Source organism: Crocodylus siamensis, chromosome 12 (assembly GCF_052110815.1).
Source record: "Crocodylus siamensis isolate JL-2025a chromosome 12, ASM5211081v1, whole genome shotgun sequence".
NCBI classification, from domain to species: Eukaryota; Metazoa; Chordata; order Crocodylia; family Crocodylidae; genus Crocodylus; species Crocodylus siamensis.
In genome coordinates this window covers 16,792,885-16,815,971 of record NC_143406.1, presented here as the reverse complement: position 1 = coordinate 16,815,971, position 23,087 = coordinate 16,792,885, and the positions used below count along the sequence as shown (strand labels likewise).

General features: G+C 45.3%; 1 protein-coding gene across 9 annotated transcripts in view; it reads left to right on the top strand.

Annotated features, from left to right (window-relative positions):
- Positions 1-23,087, top strand: part of NPHP4 (nephrocystin 4) — a 107,213-nt gene that overhangs the window by 54,361 nt on the left and 29,765 nt on the right. For 8 of the 9 annotated variants that reach the window (XR_016438747.1, XM_090024398.1, XM_090024396.1 and 5 more), the window contains 6 exons: positions 2,855-2,993; positions 15,296-15,354; positions 16,975-17,088; positions 17,492-17,649; positions 17,891-18,082; positions 20,270-20,457. Coding sequence is in view for 8 of the 9 variants with exons in the window: in XM_090024398.1 (XP_089880524.1) it covers positions 2,855-2,993; positions 15,296-15,354; positions 16,975-17,088; positions 17,492-17,649; positions 17,891-18,082; positions 20,270-20,457 (850 nt within the window). In the remaining variant the exon portion in view is untranslated. The remainder of the gene's footprint in view (positions 1-2,854; positions 2,994-15,295; positions 15,355-16,974; positions 17,089-17,491; positions 17,650-17,890; positions 18,083-20,269; positions 20,458-23,087) is intronic. The other variant, XM_090024397.1, reaches the window with a different exon arrangement.

The window sequence follows — 23,087 nt, the reverse complement described above, 5'->3', positions numbered from 1 at the left end:
GTGACTTCAATTACCCGGACATCTCGTGGGAAGATCACTCAGCTAAATCTGAGCGGGTGCAAAGCTTTCTCTCGTGCGTGGATGACCTCTACCTGACCCAAGAAGTCTATGGGCCAACGAGAGGCAAAGCGCTGCTTGCCCTACGGGGGATGACCTAATCGGCGACCTAGTGATTGATGGGAAGCTGGGTGACAGCGACCACGAGCTGATCACCTTCACCATCCACCGTAAAGCTGGCAAGTCAGTCAGCAACACAGAAGTCCTTGACTTCAGAAAAGCCGACTTTGACAAGCTCAAGAGGCTAGTCGGTCAGGCCCTCAGGGACCATGACCCCAGGGAGATGGGAGTTCAAGAAGAGTGGTTGCTTCTCAAGGAAGCGATCCTCAGTGCACAAGCTAAATCTATTCCAACACGGAGGAAAGGCAGCAAGAAGGCACAGCAGCCCCCCTGGCTCTCCAGAGACCTAGTGGACCTACTGTGGCTAAAAAGGAAAGCCTACAAAGGATGGAGGACGGGATTCACCTCCAAGGAGGATTACTCCGCGCTGGTCCGGTCCTGCAGGGACCAAACCAGGAAAGCCAAGGCTGCAACTGAACTCCAACTAGCTTCAGGCATCAAGGACAACAAAAAGTTATTTTTCAGGTATGTGGGGAGCCAGAGGAAAAGCAAGGGCAATGTTGGACCCCTGCTAAACCAGATGGGGCAACTGACAACTGACGCCCAGGAAAAAGCCAACCTATTAAATAGGTACTTTGCGTCAGTCTTTCATCAGTCACACGGGATGCCCATGCCTGCTATGGGACAGGGAAATCTGGGTGAGGGGAATCCCCTACCCTCCATCAATGCTGACCTCGTGAAGGAACACCTTGAGAAGCTGGATACCTTCAAGTCAGCCAGCCCTGACAACCTGCACCCCAGGGTACTCAAGGAGCTGGCGAGCGTCATAGCCCAGCCCCTGGCAGGGATCTTTGAAAACTCCTGGCGCTCTGGTGTAGTGCCCGAAGACTGGAAGAAGGCCAATGTGGTGCCGATCTTCAAGAAAGGGAGGAGAGTGGATCTGGCTAACTACAGGCCCATTAGGACTTCTATCCTGGGGAAGATCTTAGAAAAGTTTATTAAGGAGGCCATCCTTGAGGGACTGGCCCAGGCTAACATTGTAAGGGATAGCCAGCACGGGTTTGTTGCGGGTAGGTCTTGTTTGACCAATCTCATTTCCTTCTATGACCAGGTGACCTATCACCTGGACAAGGGAGAAGAGATTGATGTCATATATCTTGACTTCAAAAAAGCTTTTGATCTGGTATCCCATGATCACCTCTTGGCCAAACTGCCCAGTTGTGGCCTTGGCTCCACCACGATCCGCTGGCTGGGAAATTGGCTTCGTGGTCGGACCCAGAGGGTTGTGATTGATGGCAGTCACTCATCATGGTGCCCTGTAACCAGTGGGGTCCCTCAAGGCTCTGTCCTGGGACCCATACTGTTCAACATCTTCATTAATGATGTGGACATTGGAGTTAGGAGTGGACTGGCCAGGTTCGCCGATGACACCAAACTTTGGGGCAAAGCATCCACGCCAGAAGATAGGCGGGTGATCCAGGCTGACCTGGACAAGCTCAGCAAATGGGCAGACGAGAACCTCATGGTGTTTAACACCGATAAATGCAAGGTTCTCCACCTTGGGAGGAAAAACCTGCAGCACCCGTATAGGCTCGGCAGTGCTACGTTGGTTAGCACTACAGAAGAAAAAGACTTGGGGGTCATCATTGACCACAAGATGAACATGAGCCTCCAATGCGATGCTGCGGCTAGTAAAGCGACCAAAATGCTGGCGTGCATCCATAGATGCTTCTCGAGCAAATCCCAGGACGTCATTCTCCCCTTGTACTCGGCCTTGGTGAGGCCGCAGCTGGAGTACTGCGTCCAGTTTTGGGCTCCACAATTCAAAAAGGATGTGGAGAAGCTTGAGAGAGTCCAGAGGAGAGCCACGGGCATGATGAGAGGTCAGGAAAACAGATCTTACGATGACAGGCTGAGAGCCATGGGACTCTTTAGCCTGGAAAAGCGCAGGCTCAGGGGTGATCTGATGGCCACCTATAAGTTTATCAGGGGTGACCACCAGGATCTGGGGGAACGTCTGTTCACCAGAGCGCCCCAAGGGATGATGAGGTCGAACGGTCACAAACTCCTGCAAGACCGTTTCGGGCTGGACATAAGGAAGAATTTCTTTACTGTCCGAGCCCCCAAGGTCTGGAACAGCCTGCCATCGGAGGTGGTTCAAGCACCTACATTGAACACCTTCAAGAGTAAATTGGATGCTTATCTTGCTGGGATCCTATGACCCCAGCTGACTTCCTGCCCTTGGGGCAGGGGGCTGGACTCGATGATCTCCCGAGGTCCCTTCCAGCCCTAATGTCTATGAAATCTATGAAATGTATGTACTAGGATGTGTAATAATTATATGGCAAAGATATATCATGCATTGTTTTTATATGGATTATATATATGCATTGTTTTTCTTCTGGTAACTCCCAATTGCAGACTTTCAGATTCCCAGTTATGGTCATTAATCCATCCTATGTTACACTGAGGCAAATATTACTGTGATTTTTGGGAGCGTTAGTATCATTCCTTCACTCTCTTGGGTTAAGGAAATTTCTTTAATAGAAAACTATAGTTTCTATACTTTAAAGAACCTTCTATTGATAGTTTTACATACATGTGCCTTGAGCTACACATTTGGTATTCTAACTTTGTTGGATGTGTGACAAGAACTGACTGACTCTCTTTTCAGGGAGGAGGTACTAAGGCATTATACTATTATATACAATTCATTTTCAAAATGTGTTTGTTTCAGGTGAAGCAGGTTGAGTCTGGTACCATCCAGTTCCGTGTTTCCACTAACTCAGAGGAACATCTCGGTGCTTCCCCAAATACTTTAAGTCATGTCAGAGAAGAGCTTTTCTGCTCCAAGAAGCCATCCACACCATCTCTCCGTAAGTGTTTTCAAGATTGGTAACTTCCAAAACATGCAGCAGAACTTCTGGCTCTGTACTAGAGAGAGAAAAGTACATCTCACATAGTACAGTACTCACTGAGTTTATAAGCTAAGTACTGGCTTGATGCTTATGTTAATTTGCAATGGTTCATGGGATTGTCACTGCATATTCTGCTTTTTGACTTGCAAAGTCCAGCCATGATAGTATAAACACAGTAGTATTTTTCCTGAGGTCTCTCAGTACAGTGTATGCATTAGGGGACTGCTTGAGGCTCTTGCTCAGCTCTTGCTTGAGGTATATGAGATAAAAAGAAATACTTTTTAGTTTGTGTGTAGCTGGCTTCTGGAATGGAGCTGGGCAGAAAACAGTTTTTCCATGCAAAAATTTCTCACATCCTTCATTAGGATGGGAAGTTGAAATATTCACAAACTGAAAATCAAAATTTCAAAATGTTTCATTTCAGTTTTGAATATTTTTAATTTTCTACTTTTTTTTTACCATTGTTAGCTTGAATTTTGAAACAAAATGTTTCTGAAGGAGAAGTGAAGCCAATGTTTGTCATTCAGAAAAGATCAAAATTAAACTTTTGGACAATTTCAAAACTTCCCTTCAGGATTTTTAAGTTAAAAATAATTAAATTAAAACTATGCCCTTCCTGCAGTGCATTTCAGTTTTGATGACCTGACATTTTCTGAGCAAAAAAAAAGCTTAAAAGTTTAATAAAAAAAAATACGATTGAGTTGTTGGTATAAAAAGGTAATCAGGAGCTGAGGAGGATTCAAAACAGGACTAGACAGTTAAATGGACAATAAGAACATCTACTTAACAAGAAGAATATTTAGACAGGCCAAAACCTTGCCTTCTTTAGGGCACAAATCAGACACTGATGGGACTGGAACAGCAAATACCCCTGGGTCTGAAGCTGTTCTAAGTTATTCCCTGAAGGTGTTTCTTGCATGTACCCTTGCAGTGTCTAGGAGTGCCTGCTGGACCAGATAGCCCATTGGTGTTGTGCAGCATGACTTATTCCAGTGTTGTATTACCCTTGGGGAGTCTGTTGACTGAACAGAAAAAAGGAGGGCTTTGGGAATCCTCCTAATCCTTCACTCTTGGGTCCGCCATGGTGAGGGAGCAGTTAGTACAAGCCTTCAGACATGTACAAGTTAGTACATGTCTCAAGGCAGCAAGCAGAAGGTGGCAGGCCCACTGCTGTGTAGTGCACAGGACCTGAGCGAGTCACTTTCCCTCCCTCCTTCAGCTCCTCCAGGGTAAATCAAGGATTGTAGCCTTCCTCCTGAGGCATTAGGAAGAAGGCAGTTATCTAACGTTCATAAATCTTAAAATGAAAGGGACAACCTACAATATCTTGCCAGGCACCTCTGCACAAGTTCACAGTCTGTCATGGGCAAATAGTCAACTGTTAATTGCATGCATGTAGTGTGAATATGTATGTTGCTGAGCTCTGGTGATGTGATTGGAAAGGCAGGATATTTCAACCCCTAGTAGCTTTCTACTTGCTTGGGTTTAGGACATGTAAGTGCTTGTGGCATACCCTTCAAACCTCCTCCTGAAATGTATCATTCCCTAATGGTAGTGTTATTTATATTTTTACACTCAAAACCCTCCAGATAGTTTGACAAAGTAAGAATTGTTAAAATAGTCTGAATAAATAACCTCATTCCATTGCACTTTATAAAATGTGACAGCAACACTTATTTAATCAGCACATACCTATGATGCAAGTGTATTCTCTTCCAGGGTCTGTTTGAGAACAAACATGCATTTTAACAGGGCAGAAGGATACTTGTGGGATTCAGGCCTTTGCAAACCTTCACCAACTACAGGGCTGAGTTTTGTTGTGTTTGTAAAACCAGGTGAGGTCTGCAAACCCGTTTATCCTGTTATGCAAGTTTGGTGTTTTTTCCTCAAGTAGGATTCAGTAAAAGATGCAAGGAAAGAAATCGAACATTTTCCTAAATAAAGGGAAGTCTGCAGTGTGTGCATGGGGAACAGAAGTTAACTTGACAGCAGTCTTATATATGTTACTGTGTTTGGGTCAATGCATGCAGCACACAATATACTGCATGGGCATATTTTCAGCACTAGCCTGTTTGTTCCTTTTGAAGATAATGGTAACATTTCACTGGCTTCATTGGGAGTAGAGTGAGGGTAAATTGTGTGCTTTTGAATATCCCCTCCAGGTAATTCTCTCTTTATCCCCTTCCCCCACTGCTGGCTTTTCCCCTCAGCAGAAAGCAAACACAGAATACTAAAAAGTGAGCTAAACTTCAAACCCACAAGATGAGACTGGGCTAAAAATTAGGGTAAATGTCCATTTATACAGTATCTCTTAATTGGGAATAATTTGGTAATTTCACTGAGGAAGCTACTGAGAACAATTTTCCTTTTTTATTAGGAGTCAGTATTTTCTGCTGTTTTTAATAGTTTTGAATTTATCTATAGATGTGCAAACCAGATTGCTCTCAATTTACCTGCCTATTTTAAACATCAATATGTGAGTTTATTACCTTATTAATGTGGTGGTGTTCCAGAAGTTTATAGGACCATTTGTACTTGAAGACATGCCAGAACAAGTCATCTGTGGTAAATGTTTTGTTGCATAGATGAATGCCAGTTGTGACCATTTAGTGCCTATGGGGGTGCTGATTCTTGTCAGTGATGTAGTGGTGTTTTGGGGTGGTCTGTCAGGGGTCAACCCCTTGCTCACCAGTGGAAGCAAATATATGTATGGCATCAGGGAATCCACTATAAGCACCTGTTGGCATGCAAAGAACAGACTCTGCAGCTTTTGCCACAGCTGATTTTAATCGGTTAAGACCATGATTGCCCCAAGAATCCTTTTCATAGCCCAGTGGGCAAGAACAAGAACCTCCAGTGGGGAGTGGTTCCAATTCTCTAATTTTTGAAGGCTTCAGGACCAGCAGCTCTGAGTTGGGTGTAGGACATGCATTTCCCTGGCTGGACACCCATTGCACTAAACCTACAGCCTGTGTTGTTTGACAGGTTGCCTCCTACTGATCAAATGTTCTCTCTTAGAATAGCGCTGCCCCTGGCATCTTTGCTGGAGGGTGGTGTGTGTGCTTGATGGTCATTTTTATTTGGTATGTTGGATTCCAGGGGTTTTGCTGCTTGAAATGAAGGCTACAACGCAGCAGACTCCTATGTTGATTGCTTACTTTATGCAGTGTACAGTGTGTCCCTATAGCCCTGCTGCTGTATGCACTGTACAAAGCTGTATTGTGGCCTATTCCCTCTGAAACTCCCAGTTCCCACCTTTCTGAATGAATATATCTTTCTGCTTGCACTTTTTTGAGATTCTAAATACGCAGCTGCTTTTAAGCTGTGACTGAAGCCTTTTCACTCTGAATATTTTACAAACATATATGGTTCTTTTGATAAGCCTAATGACATTGTAGCTGTCAGCTTAAGTGAAGCACTTCAATTTATAGGTATGAATAATGCTCCAGTTTTTGCAGTGGCATGAGAGCAGACCTACTTTCTGCATTGTGAAATGCTATGTTGAGCCACTGGGGGGCGGTGATGTTTTGATTTTTGTTTTGCAAAAATTCACTGACCCATATTCAGCCTTAGAACTTTCTGACTCGCCTGTGCGTGGGTTTGTTGGTTTAAAAGGTTTTTAAAAGCAGAATCTTAAAGGGTCAATTGACACTATTTAATAGTGGTGTTTCCTTGCCTATGTTGGGTTAGACTCTCCTTCATATAATTGTGCTACTATTATGCTACTTGAAACATGTTTTCATGAAGGCAGTTCAGTTCATGTGAATCAATATAATTCAGTGAGTTACAGTGTGGTTAAAAGAGGTAAATTTAGCTGAACATGTCAGCATCCTATGCCATATCTATAGGGAGCAAGGACACTGAGCTAACATGTGGAATGTGAAACAGCATTTTGCTTCATTTAAAAGGAGGAACTTGCTGGAACTAATAGTCTGTTTTGTAAAAAAAAAAAATTGGATTAGCTAAGTGCCACAAAAATAGCACAGCATGAAACCAGTGAGAAGCCAAGGTGCATATTCTGGAACACCTGATTCCCTCTTTCTGGAGCCACTGCATCTGAGAGCAGAAGGGGCATGCTGAGCATATAGGGAGAGTTTTAGTAGGTGCTGCTGTGGGTAATACCTGGCTTGTTGCTGTGGGTGATACCTGAGCAGGGCTGGCATAGGCCAGACTGCCTGTTAGGTAAGAAGTGATGGTGACTGGCAGTGAATCACATCCCAGCTAGTTGACATTATTATTGTCATTTCCTTGTATTGCTTTAGTGCCTGGAGATCACAGTTGTGGACTAGGACCTCATTGTGCAAGATGCTACACAAATACAGAACACAAATATGGCCCCTGCCCCAAAGAGCTTGCTATTTAAGCAGATAAATCTGGCATGAAGGCAGCAGGGACTCAACCATGTGTGCTAGGAAGAAACGTCCTTTTGAAACTAGGAAAGGCAAGAATGGATTTATCCGAGTGTGGTGTGGGTATGCATCTGTCGTGAACACTTAGCATGACTATGAAGAGCCAGGAGATGCAATGCTTGGCAAATGATCTCAGGTTTGAAGATTTGCCAAGAGACTTCAAATAGAAACAATTTTAACTGGTATCTCAAGAAGAACATGAATCCTCCTGCTTGTTACCTTCAAATTACCAAAATGCAAGAGCTATTGACATTTAGCATTTAGTTTAGAGTTCCAAAGTCCTTAAAATGCATCTGTCCACTCTTCCTGCTTCTCAAGATTGCTTTGCCAGCCATCTCAGCTCTGAACAGCTGGTGCCTGGGAAGCTAACTCCAAGTACATCAAAACCTAGTGTCTAAACAGATGCAAGTTACTTCCTTGGGAAAGCTCAGTGGTGGAAACTGCACTGATAGAATGTAAGTCAATTTTGTAAAAACTAGTTAGCTCAATGTGCATTTACCCAGAGCCTCTCTTTATGGTGCTTGTCAGCCTTCTGGTTTCAGTTATTCCTCCAGAATATACCCCCATTCCTTCTCCCCAACATTTTTTCACCTGGAGAAATGGCTTGGCTTTTAAAGGAGGCTGGTGCAGACTTTTGGAAAGCAGTGGCAATGACATTTTCCTGTAAAAACAAACAAACAAAACAAAACCACAGCATAGTTATTGGCTTGTATTTTTCACAGCTATTTTTAAAAGCCAGTTGAGGCATGCTCAGCAAAAGCTACAGCTAAGGATAGCAGTAACAAAGCATCATCATAGTTAGTTGCTGCAGTCCTTAAACTTCCACAGGGAGTTCTGCTTGACTGTGGACCACCAGGTCAGGCCCTCACACTCTTCTTTTCACTTCCAAGCACTGAGAAAACAATTTACAAAATTAAGATTTCTGGAATAAATCTTACATTAGTACAATGCAGCCACTTTTGGAGTAGAACATGAAATCTAATAATACTTTGCATCCTGGTGTGATAGGCTGGCCTAGGAAACAAAAGAGTCAACCCACCTGTAATACAATGGGGATGGCTTTATGCCAGCTTGCAAAAAAGTCATTATGGCACCAAATCCCTTGACTTAAAGTAAAGGATCTGCCCCCTCAGGCCTTGGAGGCATGAGGAGGCTGTCATGCCAGGTCACATGGAAGCCTGGAGCCCATCATCTTTTCAGTCCAGGCAGTGACAGGGCTGAAACAGCTTTCCCAAATGTCACATGCCACAGGGCACATTCCATCCTAAGAGGCACAAAACAGACAACCTCTTTCATCAGGAGAAACTAGTTTTCCCTCCACTGTTTCTTCCACCCTATGTACCTTCTTCCTCTGGCCTGACTGCACCTGGTAGTACCAACTGCTTGGTCCTGTTTCTATAGCCCTGTGCTCCACCCTCATTTTGCAATCCAAAAAACAATATATATTTCCATCTGCCTGAATTGCAGCAGGTTGCTAAGCAACAGTCTCATCCTGTTGGCCCTTCATCCTCCTTCAGTCACTGCTTTTCAGGTTAACAGTTCTTTTAGTTAAATATAGGTAGGCTTGTTTATGCATCCAGTAAGATCAGCAAACTTGTCATGCATTTTCCCATTGCATAGTGCTCATTAAATCCATTGTGCGCACACAGCTTCTCCCGTCCTTAGCGAACTCCTCCAGCTACCCCAGTTACCATTAGACCACCATCAGCGTTTATCAGACTGGAGGAGGATACCCAGGTGACCTTGCCAAGCTTACAGCTGCTCTCCCTTCCAGGCAAAGAGGGTGTAGAAGGATCAAGACCACTGAATGTGCCAACTTCATGTTCCCATTGCAGGGCCTGTGCAGTTCTGCAAGCTCTTCTTTCCTGCTCTTGGCTTGGCCAATGAGTTCTCTGTGTAAGCAGTTCTGCTGGGAGGAAAAAGCAAGGCAGATCACTGGAAGGTGCAAGAGACTTTTGGAATGCCTTAGAGCTGTGCTGCCTTATGTTGCTGACACAGTGGCAACTGCCTAGTGCATGCCCACACTTGGAGGACCTGCAAGGTTCGAATCCTGCCTGCCACACTGGGATGTCTGTGCTAACAAGCTTCCCATGCCAGCTATACTAAGTGGACCCTCTTATTCTGTGGCATGCTGCTCAGGCCAGCTGATGCTCTCCTGGGACCACTCTCACTGTGTTTGCATCCAGGTTTCCCTATCTTTTTTTTTGTCCGTTCCCTGTTACTCTGCTCTCACCCTGATGGGGGTAACAGAGATCAGGATTTTGTATGTGACATCTGCCAGGCCATAATCATTGCTGTGTGAAGGCTGTTGAGTGGGCCTTTCTGGAGTGAGCCAATTTCTGTCCTCTTCCTTCCGGTCTCACCCTGGATTTGAATTACACTTTGACTGGAGGTGGGGGGGAGGTCTGCAAAAAATGTTGGCTGGGGTTGGGGCTGTATGCACGGGTCTCTGCCAGTACCACAGGGCTGGAGCCAGTGGCGGTGGCAGCCAGAAGGAGCTGCCACTGCCTGGGCTGTTCACAAAGGCGCAGGGTGGGCCAGGGACTATGCACGGTGGCACACGGGCTCCGGGCTGTTGCAAGGGGGAGGTGCTGATTGGCCCATCTCTTATGAGGGAGCTTGTGTCTCTTATGGGGGGGCTCAGGCCCCCCTTCCCCCCACCCCTGAGCTCCCCCATAATTCGAACCCTGGTCTCACCCAGACCAAGGCCAGAAAGCAAAAAGCTGTCTCCAGACTAGAGCCACCTGCCATATTGGTTGGCCCCTGAGCAAAGAGGTTATTGTTCCTCATAGCCTTGAGGCCTGGTGTCTGCAGGACAGGGGCAGAGCACGCAAGTTAGAGGGAAGTTTACACTGCTCTTGTTCATGCTCTGCCTGCCCTGGGGATTACTGACTCTGATTCTAAGGGCTGTCAGTTAGATCCCAATTTCACTTTTTTTGTAAATGTTATAAGACACCTCTTTTCTGCTCTCTTGTTTGTGCAGAACGTTACATACTGCAAGTCACCTCTTTCTTGCTTCCCATAACAGGAGAGCATATCCTCCCTGTTCAATGCCCCTTGTGTACTTTCATCCAGAATGTGGCATGCATTGAGGGGTGGCTGCACAATCCCTTCCCTGGAACTACCATTCCAGTGGGACTCTTTGTCCTCTGAGGGAGTGCGGGGCTCACCCTGCAGGGCCTTACTGCTTTTCTCTCTGGAGCAGTTTGTGCTGTTTTCTATAGCAACCTCATATCATGTGCCCAGCCTGGTAAAAAGCTTTGTTCTAAAAATAGAATTGATCTTAGCTGTCTTTTCTTAAGGCAATTTGTCCAAAAGTAGCTGTGTACTCTTGATCTTGGGGCCCAGGCTTGCATCCTGGAGGCACTGGTCCTGAAGCACAGCTCACTGATTCCTGTCTATCATGTATGCAACCTCAACCTCAGCCGTAGGCATTTTTACTGCTGATGTCATTAATTTCCAGCAATAAAAAGGGACACCATGCTTCTCAGCACAGGGGGCACTTTGGGAGTAAAATGCCATCCCATCAAGTGAGGGCCACTGGAAAACTACAGATCTCATTCATATATTTGCAGAGCCCTGCAGGCAAGGTTGCATGCACACAAACAAGGAACCAAAAGGGCTCTAAGTCCATTTATATCTTGAGGATTAATGTCTTTTGATTCTGATTTCTTAGCCAAGTTCAAAGGGGGTATCAAAGATTTGCTCTGCATGCAAGTGAGAGAAAAGTTGAATAAAAAATCCTAATGGTTTTGCTGACAGCCACACTTGGTAAGCTGAAGCTGTCTGTGGAGTAATAGTGTGTCAGGAAAAATTAATCTCCAGACGGGTCAGGGAATTTGCTGCAGTTGGCAATCTAATTTTTTCTTTGTCTCAAGTAATATCAGAAGATTTTTTGCAGAATAAAGTTAGCTTTTAGTACCACTTGTAAGGCAGTAGCTTCCGTTAGTTCCCTGTTATTCTGGTATACATGATAGACAGCTGGAAACTCTCTCTTGCAGTGCAATGTGATAATTTTTTCTGGGTATGCATTTCCTGAAGAGCCACTGGAGCCTTCTGGACAACTCTGAAAAACAGCCTGTTTTAAAACATGAAAACAAATCTGCTTCTAGCCTTTAGTTCTTTTTTTCTAAACTCCTTTTCTTGTTTTATGGCAAAGCAGATTTGCCTTGGAACAAGAGTTTAGATGCTTCTCAGTTTATCTGCTTTGACTGTTTATTCTGCACTCCAGGGTATAGTAGGGCCACAGTGTTATTCTTGCCCTCATAGTCAAGGGAATATGCAGAAAGCAAGCTCATCTAACATCTTTCCCTACTGTATAGCTGGTCCAAGAAAAGATATCACCAAACAAACCTTGTTTCCCCAGGATATAATATGTTGTATAAGACACAGCAACGCTTTCCACAGCAGCCAGTTATAACCTAGCTGGGACAGAATTTTGGCCTCACCTGGAGAATAACCAGCCAGGACAGGGGAGCAGTTCCCATGTAAATACCTTGAACAATGAAAAGAAAATGGGGCAAAAGGAATCTAAATGGTGTATTTTGTGAATTTCTTTCATGGAAAGTTTTTCAGAGTTTTTTTAGGCAGCAGCAGGATTGAAAACTCTTAACTTCAGATAGAAAAATTCTTAGAGTCCATAACAGCTGTAACTAAACTAATGCAGACTCTAGCAGTATTTTAATATGGCCCTGGCTGAATGGACATAGCTCTGTCATTGCCAAGAGCAGAGTTCACTTCATCAGGCAGTTTTACATCAATATTATTTGTTGAGCTAGAGTGCAGAGGAAGCTGAGCCAGCCTCTTCTCTGCTGGGGTGCAGATCAACACATTAAAGGATTTAATGGGGTATGTGGGATGTGAGGACAGCAGCGGGAAGGCAAAAAAATGCTACTAGCAGATAAATCTATGTTGGGAGTTACATTTCTTATGTTGAAGGAAGTGACATTTTACAGTGGGTAGGACTGGAAAACAGGTGAGAACTCTTATCCCAGGTCTGCCACTGACTCCCAGTGTAGCCTTGGGCCAGTCATTCAACCTCAACACAGCCTCATTGCCTTTAGTTTAAAAGGCTCAACTCCTTTTGTGATTGGACATCTTGTACCTGAACTAGCAATAGGGACTGTTACTTAAATAGAAGAGACATGGTGTGATATATGGTTTGCTTCATAAAGGGCTAGCCAATCATTCAAACATTTCTGATGAAAGTGCACTTGGAAGATGATCCCTGCCCCTGTATTTCATTTTTTAATGCATTCTGGGGAGCCTTTATCTGAAACAGCTTACTTGGGTTTGCTTTGAGGCTGTCACACTGTTCTAACAAGTAGGATCACTGCTGTTTGATCATATTTGCTAATTGGGACATAAGGGTTAATTCTTTGCTGGCAGACATCCAATGGATTAATTTTTCAGCAATTCTGTCTAGGTGGCTCGTGGCTCCAAACCTGACTTGTTCATTGCAATCAGGACCAATGCTTGTTTTTGCCCTATTTAGAAAGTTCATAGCAATTATAAGTTCACAGCTGCACTTAGTACAATATGTTAGGTCAGATCTGTGTTAATGATAGCCATGAATGCAATGGGCACTTCTCTGACAGTACAAATCACTTCTTTCAAGCAGCTTGTGGAGGAGCAATGAGCAGATACTGCACACAAGCTTTGAAGCGTTCAGAAAATACAGTGACCTTTCATGAATCACAGCTTCCAGAAGAGGCTGTATGCAAAAGAGAATTCAGAATCCCAAACTGAATGGTGAACAGACCATTTTTATTCCTTTTCTCTTTTAACTCTTTGGGGAACTTTTGTCCCTCTGTGACTTCATGGACAAGGAAGGCTCGGTAATGTAATTGTTCTAATTACTGGTTGTTCTGAAAATTGATAGTTTGATCTTTATGCATAAAACATAACTATGAAGAAGCCAGATGGACATGTTAGAATTCACATAAAAGTGCTTATGGAATATAGACGTAGTATTGCTAGGCAGCACTGTATATGAGCTGCTGCTTTGGTTGGATCCTTGGGATTTTTAAAGTGCAGAACACAGCGAGCCCCTCTAGAGAGTTCACAGACTATTTAAAAGGAGGCTACCCAGACTCCATAAACCCTGCCAGAGACTACATATACACTGTATTTTGGGGAGCAGCAGTCTGAACTCTGAAATCGAACTGGAATGTCACCTTTGCCATTGCTGTAGACAGGCAGGTAGATTTGGATGAGCTAAGAACTTGCTTGAGAAGTCATCTGTCTTTCATGCAGTGGTTTCTGATGCTCAGCAAAGTCTAGAAGACATTCTGTCTGCAAACTTTTGCTCCTGCTCTTCCCAGTTAGCTTTGGTGGAACTTGCAAAATCCTCAGGCATATCCAGCCCATTTGGTAGCAGAAGGACAAAACTAGAACTTCCACAAGGATTGTTCTTGTGAAGTTTGCCAAGCAGTTTAACAGGGTCCCAAATTTCTGTGATCGAATACTAATGATCACAGGTTTATTAAGATAATGTGGTCTTTTTTATTTACACTCATACTTGTCCCTGCCCATGTTTAAGAGCTATATTGCATCAGTATCTGCTGTCACACTGCAAAAGCTAAGCGTTGGAGAAAGATGTGAGTCACTGAGCAAGCGGCTAGCAAAGAATCTTTTCTATACATTTCTGGTGCTGATAAATATTGGGCCTTGTGCATTTCTAACCATGACCATCTTAATAATGGCCAAATCCATCAAAGTAGAAAGAAAACAGTAATGTAAGTTTAAGGGAAACTCAGTAATTTCCTTGGAAAACTTTCACAATAACAGCTGAAATGAATGAGACAGAGAAAGCAAAATGAAGGCTTATTAATAGCTAAAAAACATCTGTGCTCCAATTCTGAACTAAAAGGTTTCCTGCTTATCAGGATAGCAAGTTCGTCTTGTGCCAAGGAACAAGTAGACCACCAAAGATAAAACAAAACCCATGCAGTTTCAGGGCATGAATGTACAAACAGATGAAAATAGTGACAAGACATAATAGAAGAGCTATCAAAACTGTAAGTATCCCAAAACTTCCACGTCTCATTAAACAATCCACTTAGCCAGTGCCACATGGCTTTAAGGAAAATACAGCACTGTCTTGTGATAGAGGATCTATGTTTTACAACAGGGAAGCATTCCCTGGCAGATTTAGCCTAATTCTCTTTGAAAAACAATGCGGTCTGGAGAATAACTATATATTTTTTTATTTCAGATGACAGTTATAGTATACAGATCAGTGAGAGGTGGCTAAAAAGCGGTATCTCACCTCCCCAAATTTACATACCTCCACCAGATATAGGAAACAAATACTAGGTGACGGGAGGGGATGAACCAGAGTTATTAAAACTAGTAGCAGTAGGGAGTGAGAAAGGCACTAACATAGAAGGGGTGCAGAAATGATGTCTTTCTCCACTACAGTCTTTGCTGCAGCTGGAGCAGCCCTGCCCCCCCCCCGGGTATATGAGCTGAGCTGGAGAAGCCCTATGCTGCCTTGCTGTAGGATCTGTGTGGGGCTCAGCTTCTAGGGCCAAGCAGTCCAGGGCTGCTCCTTCTGTTTCCCAGCACCCAGTTTCTGTGTCCCAGCGTGCAGCCAGGTGGTTTGGGGCTTATCCAGCTGGGCTTCTACAAACCGGGGGGCACAGGCATCCTCCAGATGTAACAAAGGTGTTTTCACTGCCACTGCTGCCTGAAGTTTTACCCAGGACACCAAAATTTAGTCACGGCTCTGGTCAGCAGCAACTTTCATTGACTTTAATGGGGCTGAGATATGGGACATGGTGAGTCCACCAAATGGTATAGAATCCCTGCATTTTCTTCCTGCATTTTCTCTTGTCTGCTCCTTTATAGGTTCTACGCCTTCACCCCAAATAATGGCTTCCACTCAAGCTTCCACTCAGGGACCTGGGGTAAGTGCTTGATTGTGATGTGTTACTGCATTGGGAAATTAGATTGTCAGTTAGAGTATTCAGGGATCCACTAGGGCAGTGTTGCTGGTAATATTTTTTTTTAAAAGTTTAGGATTTCAAGTAAGAAGCGGGTTAAACTTTAAGGTCAACGTTGTAGGTCAGCAGAGTGAATCCACAGAAATGCCCAGCCCACTTGCACCTGATAAATGATGGAACTTGGTTGGGTCTGATGGAGAAGAGGTAGAAAGCAAGTAAAGGAGTCAGGAGATGAGCATGTTAATGGTGACTCGAGTGACCAGACTGGATAAAGAGGTAGCTAGTGAGAGCTGGCCAGGGTTGCAGCTGCTGTGAAGGCCCTTGCAGGTCACTGCATGAGAAGCCAGTATTTCATATAATTAGAGTTAAGCATAACAAGGCAAGCTTTGAATAGCTGGTTCTTCCACCCTCTTCTTTTTGATCATATAATTACATCATGATTCACTGATAACAGAGAAGGAGGCTAAAAACATCAATTCTCTTGCAGACTGGTTTGCTTCATGTTGATTTTTTTCCGCACAAAATTCCTGAAAAATAGCGATGTGGAGAAACTGCTTAACTTACTAGTGAAGTAATGTAATGTCTACACACACACATTACTCCAGGGTATAAACTACTTGTATAAGCTTCACAGGCAATAGTATTTCCTTGAAAACAGCTCTGTTCACGCAGTGTAGTCTAGCTCTGAAAGTTATTCCAGTATTCCACTGTGTATTAGTTTCCAAGGCCTTCGTGGCTAAACAACAATTTCCTGCTAGAATCCATATCCCAAACAGCAGCAAAAACATACTCTACCTATTATTTACTGGACACAAACCTTTGAAGCTGTTCTCATAACATGGATTTTTTTTATTTTTATTTTTTAAGGCAACATCATTTTAGCAGAGCAGATCTGCAGGGTTCTCCTGTCCAGCAGAAGTATATTGACAACAGTATGTAATTTCTGCATGGACAGTTTGTCAAGGTTTAAAGAATCAGGTGCAAGCCCCCAAATACAAGTTCAGAGTGTTTTTTTATTTTTGATACGGAGAACAGTACACAATGATATTTGTGAAGAAAAAATGGATTTTACAGTCATTACTGGACTGTTTTGATCTTTATCTTTCTACAGTTATTTTTAATGCATAATAATCACAGAATTATAGGAAAATAGACCTTGAAGGGACTTCAGGAGGTTTTCCAGTCTAAACCCTTGTACCAGGTAGGATCATCCTCCTCTAACCTGTTTTTAAAAAGTTCCAGGAATAAAGATTCCACAACCCCTGTAGGTAATCCATTCTGAAACTGCACAGTATACTGCAGCATCAGCAGCTAAATTAGGGAATATGGTTTAGGCATCATTAGAACCCAGAAGCATCTGAGCTGTGCAGCTTATCTAAGAAGGAGAACTGTGCCTCAGTGAGGTCTAAGCATTTATCATTCCTGACCTGCACAGATCATTTCAAAAGCAAGCCACAGCCGTGCCTTGCATGAGTTTCTGGCACTCCTGACCTAACCAGGTTCCCACAGGAAGTTCATACATCGTGGCATTTCTTCCTTCAGCAGCCTCATCATCTTAATGATAATCAGTTATTTCCTTTCCAGTTGTCGATCTCTCAGTTGTCCATGTCACCACACCATGTAACAAAACCCCCGTTGCAGCAGCCCAGTGGCTCTCTACTTCCTCCATCTCCAGGGAGAGGCCAACGTAGACGCACAGTAAGGGTTTCAATTTCTGTTTAAGTACTGGCCTATCTTTTCCCTTGTCCAGCCTTTGCAGAAAGAAGTGTTCTTACTTGGGTATGCGTTCTCACAGAGCTACAAAGTGAACACTGAGGCCTGCGGTCACGGCATGTTCCACAGCTCAGCATACATAGAACCTGGGTGTCTGAGAATGCTCCAGCTCCTCCTTCACAGCTGCACTTTCGTGCAGGAGAGGCAGCAGAGCTCAGTGCATAAGCCAGTTGGCTGGGAGGCAGTAGTAGTTCTGTGTTCCGCCCATTGCCTGGGAGTAAGGCCACTGGCTCTGCAGCCCAAGGAGCTCCAGAGCCTGCCCCCTTGCTGTGGTGTTACCTATCCATCTAGGAGACTGCTCATTTCATCTGAGCCCCTTGTTTGTCAGCAGGAGCCGGTGCATGGCAGTGGCAGCATAACTCATCTGGAGGCTGATCTCAGCTGTGGCTTGCTGGCCCAAGAGTCCCTGGCGAGTGACCAGCTGCAGGAGTTGCCCTTCATGCCAGTGCATGTGCCAATCGTTGCTATGGGAGCACAGGCAAGCAGGTGAGGCCCTTTGACAGAGGTGCCAGTGAGTGGAGCATGAGCAGGTGAACTCACTACTTAGCTAGTGGGATGGAGCTCCAGGTCTGTGTCACCAGCCCATTCCTTGCTGACACCATCTCTCTAAGTAACTTGGAACCAACTTAAAATGCTCATAAAGAGGTACCAGAGATGCTAAGATAGAAAAGTTTGGCATTTTGATGTTTCCCACTGCCTGGAAAACTCAAAGGCATTTCTCTTTCAGCTCTAGCACAGCGCTCACTCGGGCCTCTCTAGCCCGCCTACATGCTGCTGGCTTTCCAGAAATCCTGGATTGCAACAAGGAACCAGTAGAAGTTTTGGACCCTGCAGCCCCTGTGAACTTTGACCCCCAGAGGGAAGAAGCTGACTTCTTGCAAAGCAATGAAATAGTTCTACAGTTCCTTGCCTTTAGCAGGTAAGGCCCAGGTGCCATGGTTTAGGGTTGGGTTTATGTCCCCTGTTGCAGGATCATTGGTTTCTGTCTTGATCTTCATGGTTCTCTCTGGTGCAATTCTGACATGTCCTTCTTTCTGTGCCCCAATGTCCCTTCATAAGGATTTTCTCCTTGCTTCCCTGAGGCATGGATTAGCCACTGCCATGGTAACGAAACTGCCAGCAGTAGTTCTCGGAATAGTAAACATTTCATTTTAGATATTGCTTTATGTATTGAGCCAGTTCCAAATTAATTTTTTATTCACATTAGCCAGATTGTAATGTAAAAACTAATTACTCTGGGTTTTTCCTGAGTAACTGCTTATTTATAGACAAGGAGCTTCATTTGGAAAGGCTTTCCTGCAATGGTGGCTTTATCTTGACAATATATTGCTCCAGTCTTTACTGTGATTGACAGTGCAGTGTAAGTCTGAAGCTAAAATGCCCTTTTCAGCTGGTTTTGGACTAGGGCACTCAGTACAAGAGAGCAGGGGGTCACAGTGGTATCAACTGATTGAAAGTGGAAGTAAATGCAAGCTGCTTTCCTCTCAAGAATACTGCTTCATAGAAAACCTCCCAAAGTCTTTTGACTATACTTACTGTCATGAATCTTCTCTGGTTCCTCTGCCTCTTAGTGGTTTCCAAATAAATGCACAATGAGTAATGTTCCACATTTTTGGTTTTTATTTAAAAAAAAAAATCCAGGAATTTTTCAGGGTTTATTTTCCAAACTTAAAAACCAGGTTGAAATCAAGATAAAAGGAAGAAAAGAAATCAGTTTAAATCAGGGAAAATAATAATATGTTCCCATGGCAGGGAAGGAGGGAGTAAGGCTAGGACTAGGGAAGGGGTGGGGGGAAGGATGCAGTGCAGCACAGCCTTTTGGCCACTCCCGGGGCTGCAGCAGGGAGCAAAGCAGAGGGAACTGTCAGTGGGTGCATGGTTGGGGGGGCAGGGCTGTTGCTGCTACATGCACCCTGGGAAGGCCATGGGCTGGAGGGCTGTGCCTGGCTATTTCCAAGAGGGGCACGTGCCCCCCGATCTGCACAGAACAAGAGAAGGCTGCTGCTGCAGGCTGGAGCCAGTGGTGGCTCTGGGCTCTTCCTGGTGCTCAGGGTGGGTAGCAGCTTGTTCTTGTCTGGCGCACAGATCTGGCAGCATGTGCCCCCTGGAAGAGCCCGGCACAGCCCTCCAGCCTACAGCCCTCCTGAGGTGCATGTAGCAGCAAGAGCCATGACTGCACTCACTGACTTACGGTTCCCTCCACAGCTGGTATCAGCCATTCGTGGGGCCGTTGCAGCAGGGACTGGGGTGAGTGGGAACAAGCAGAGCCCCAGGGGGCAGGGGGTGTGGCGCAGCTTGTCCCTGCTCACCCCAGCCCCTGCTGCAGCGGACCTGGGAGTGGCTGGTGCCAGCTGCCTGCAGTTGCTGGGCAGTGCTGCACCCTGAACCCCCTGGGACCCCAGCACTGGCACCACTGCACCCCGAACCACCCTGACCCCAGCACCAGCACCTTCTGCCCTGCCTGGGGTCAGAGCTAGGAGCCCCGTGCCCCCAGGCAGTGGCTTCAGCCCTGTGGGCCTGTGTGGAGTGGCCAGGTGAAGTGCCCACCACAGGGAGCAGGGCTGGGTTCTCCCACCTGCTCCCCTAGTGGGGCTTGCAGCGCCCAGGGCAGGGCCACAGCCGGAGCCGCTGGGGTGCAGCTGGGACCTGCCTGCCCCAGGAGTGATTGCCGTGGCCCCTTCTGCCCTGCCTGGGGTCAGAGCCCCACGCTGCCAGGCAGCGGCTCCAGCCACCCTTCCCCAGCCCCCGCGCAGCCACCCCCCCCCTCTGCGCATGTGGCCACTGCCACCCCCTCCTACATACAGCCAGAAACCTGTGCCTTGAGTAACCAGCACTTTTAGCTTACTGGCACTCCCCAGCCATTCCCCACTTGTACCAGTTAACAGGGATTTTACTGTACCTGGTAAAATTGAGTGAACTGAAAAACAGATGTAAATCAGAAAAATCAGGTATAAATCAGTAAAAACTAAATAACTTCAATTAAAAACTCAGGGAATTTATTGGTGAAAACCAGTAAAAACTGAAAGCGCAGAACACTACCAATGAGGAATCTGTAATAGGGGGAGGATTAACACAGATGTGGGTTTCTTTTCTTTTTTTGGTTAAGGACTCCCCAGGCTGGCACAGAGGTGACATGGCCGAAGACTGTGTATTTCACCTTCCAGTTCTACCGCTTCTCACAGGTCACCACACCACGGCTACAGCTGGTCAAAATGGACCTTGCTGACTCCACCTCTTCAGCCCCATCTTCCTACATCTTAGTTCCGATTAACAAGGAGGGAATGCTTGACAGTGGTAAGCACTAGCAATCTGAGAGTGTTATAGCTGTCACCAGATAGCGTGTCCCCTGAGGAAACCCTGCAGACTGTAGCCAGCAGTTTGGAAATTGGAAAAGGTGTAAGAACACTCTTAGGGGGTTTGACATGATGAAATAATGGGTAGGGTTGAGCAAGCACCCGGGCATTTAAATCTATTCTTTGCGCTAAACAAGAGGACACTTAGTAAAATTAATGGGCGGCAAATTTAAAGCCATATTTTGTTACCAAGCTCGCACCTAGCCAGCAGGACACATTGCCACAAGAAATCATTCATCCCAAGAACTTGCTTAGTAAGATTCAGAACTCAACCTGGTGCAAATGTGTGTTTGTATACATCATACCTGCAGTGGAGAGGAGGATATGGTTTAATGAGGGCATTAACTTTTGTGCTTCAGGGCAAAACCAATTGCTTGGAGCCTAGAAGAAATCTCCCCCTGTGGTCTGGTCATTCTGTCTTTGTTCTTGGGTGTTTTTTTGTCCTTCCTTTGAAGCATCTACTGTTGCCAGTTGTTGGGGGCAGGATACTGGACTGCTTGGATCAGAGGCATTCTGCCCACATGCTTGAGAGACTAAAGACTTGCCATCAACTGAACCTTGCTCTGGGGTTTCAGAATGAATTAAGACTAAAACTGTATCAATATTTTAAGCCTTTCCTATAGTTATCAGTAAAATTGTTTCTTACATGCTGCATTAATATGTTGTTGTGTGAGGAAAATGCACCTGGGAAGCTTAAACTACTTTTTTTTTAATTGTTCAAATAGCATTTTTGTCAATTGAATTTAGGCTGAGCTCCAAGCCAAGGTAATGGACTAGCATCTGTTATGATATCAGGTTTCCATTAGTTTATTCAGCATACAATTAAAGTGTTCAAAATGTTAAGCCATAACAAAAACATCAATAAGTGTCATTGACACGATTCAGAAATCTAGAATGCTGACTCCAGCAGTAGCTAACTGTATTTTACAAAGACGCACAGCATATCGAAGCAGCCAGTCTGTAGCAATCCAATCTGATTCTCTTAACAAAGTTTTTTTATTTTTTGTTGTTGTTTTTTTTACCATCTTATTAAATTTCTGTCCCTAGAGACAAAGCCAGTATCCTATCTCTGACGCAGCATATTTAGCTGGTAAAGTTCTTCCCTGCCCTGTAGCATACTTAATAAACATTAGAATGGGAAGTCCACATTAACTTGATATTTTTGTGGATGAATGTCACTCCCAGAAAGAACTGAAAGCTTAATATTTTGTTGATAGATGCATACATATAGATAATATTTCATTGATAGATGATAGACACATTCTCCAGGGGAGAGAGAGTGTGTGTGTGTGTGGGGGTGGGGGGTGGGGGGGGGTGCTTTAATTACAGTGGCTCCAAGAGCCACGCTAATTAAAGCACTCATGGTGCCTCATGTATCAGCATACCTACACTTCAAAATGGTGGTGGGAGCACCTTATGTAAAGCTTGTCGAACAGGCTTTAGTTAAGGTGCCCCAGCTGCCATTTTGAGGCATGGGGATGCTGATACACAAGACATGGAGGATGGCTGGAGTGCACTAATTAGCACGCTCCAGCAGACTCAATTAATTGAGGGCCAATGTGGTTCCCATCTCCATAAAGGAGAGGAAGGAGGACCCAGGAAACGATAGGCCAGTTAGTCTTGCCTCAATCCTGGGCAAGCTTTTTGAGAGAATTAGTCCAGCACATGTCCACGAGGGGCCACCGGGGGAGAGTATGCTTAGGGGCAACCAACACGGGTTCATTAGAGGCAGGTCCTGTCAGACCAACCTGGTGCCCTTCTATGACCAGGTCACCAAATCCTTAGATGCAGGGGTAGCAGTTGAAATAGTCTTCCTGGACTTTCGGAAGGCCTCCAACACTGTTTCTCACCCTGTTCTTATTAAGAAACTGGGGGACTGTGGTGTCAACACCCACACAGTCAAATGGGTCACCAACTGGCTGGAGGGCCGCACCCAGAGAGTGGTTGTGGACAGGTCATTTTACCTGGAGGAATGTGGGCAGTGGGGTTCCACAGGGCTCAGTCCTTGGGCCTGCACTGTTCAACATCTTCATCAGTGACTTGGACGAGGGGGTAAAAAGCACCCTGTTCAAATTTGCTGATGACACTAAGATGTGGGGGGATGTGGGGATGCTAGAAGGGAGGAATAGGCTGCAATCGGACCTGGACAGGTTACAGGGGTGGGTGGATGAGAATAGGATGGGATTCAAAACCGACAAGTGCAGGGTGCTGTACCTGGGGAGGAAGAACCAGCACCATACATACCTACAGGCTGGGGAACTCCCTTCTCGTCAGTACAGAGGCAGAAAAGGATCTCGGAGTCATCACTGATGCCAAGATGAACATGGGCTGGCAGTGTGGGGATGCAGTCAGGAAGGCCAGCCACACCTTGTCATGCATCCACAGATACATCTCGAGCAGGTCCAGGGAGGTGATCCTCCCCCTCTATGTGGCACTGGTCAGGCCGCAGCTGGAGTACTGCATCCAATTCTGGGTGCCGCACTTCAAGAGGGATGTGGACAACATGGAGAGGGTCCAGAGGAGGCCACTCGCATGATCAGGGGGCAACAGGGCAGGCCCTACAAGGAGAGG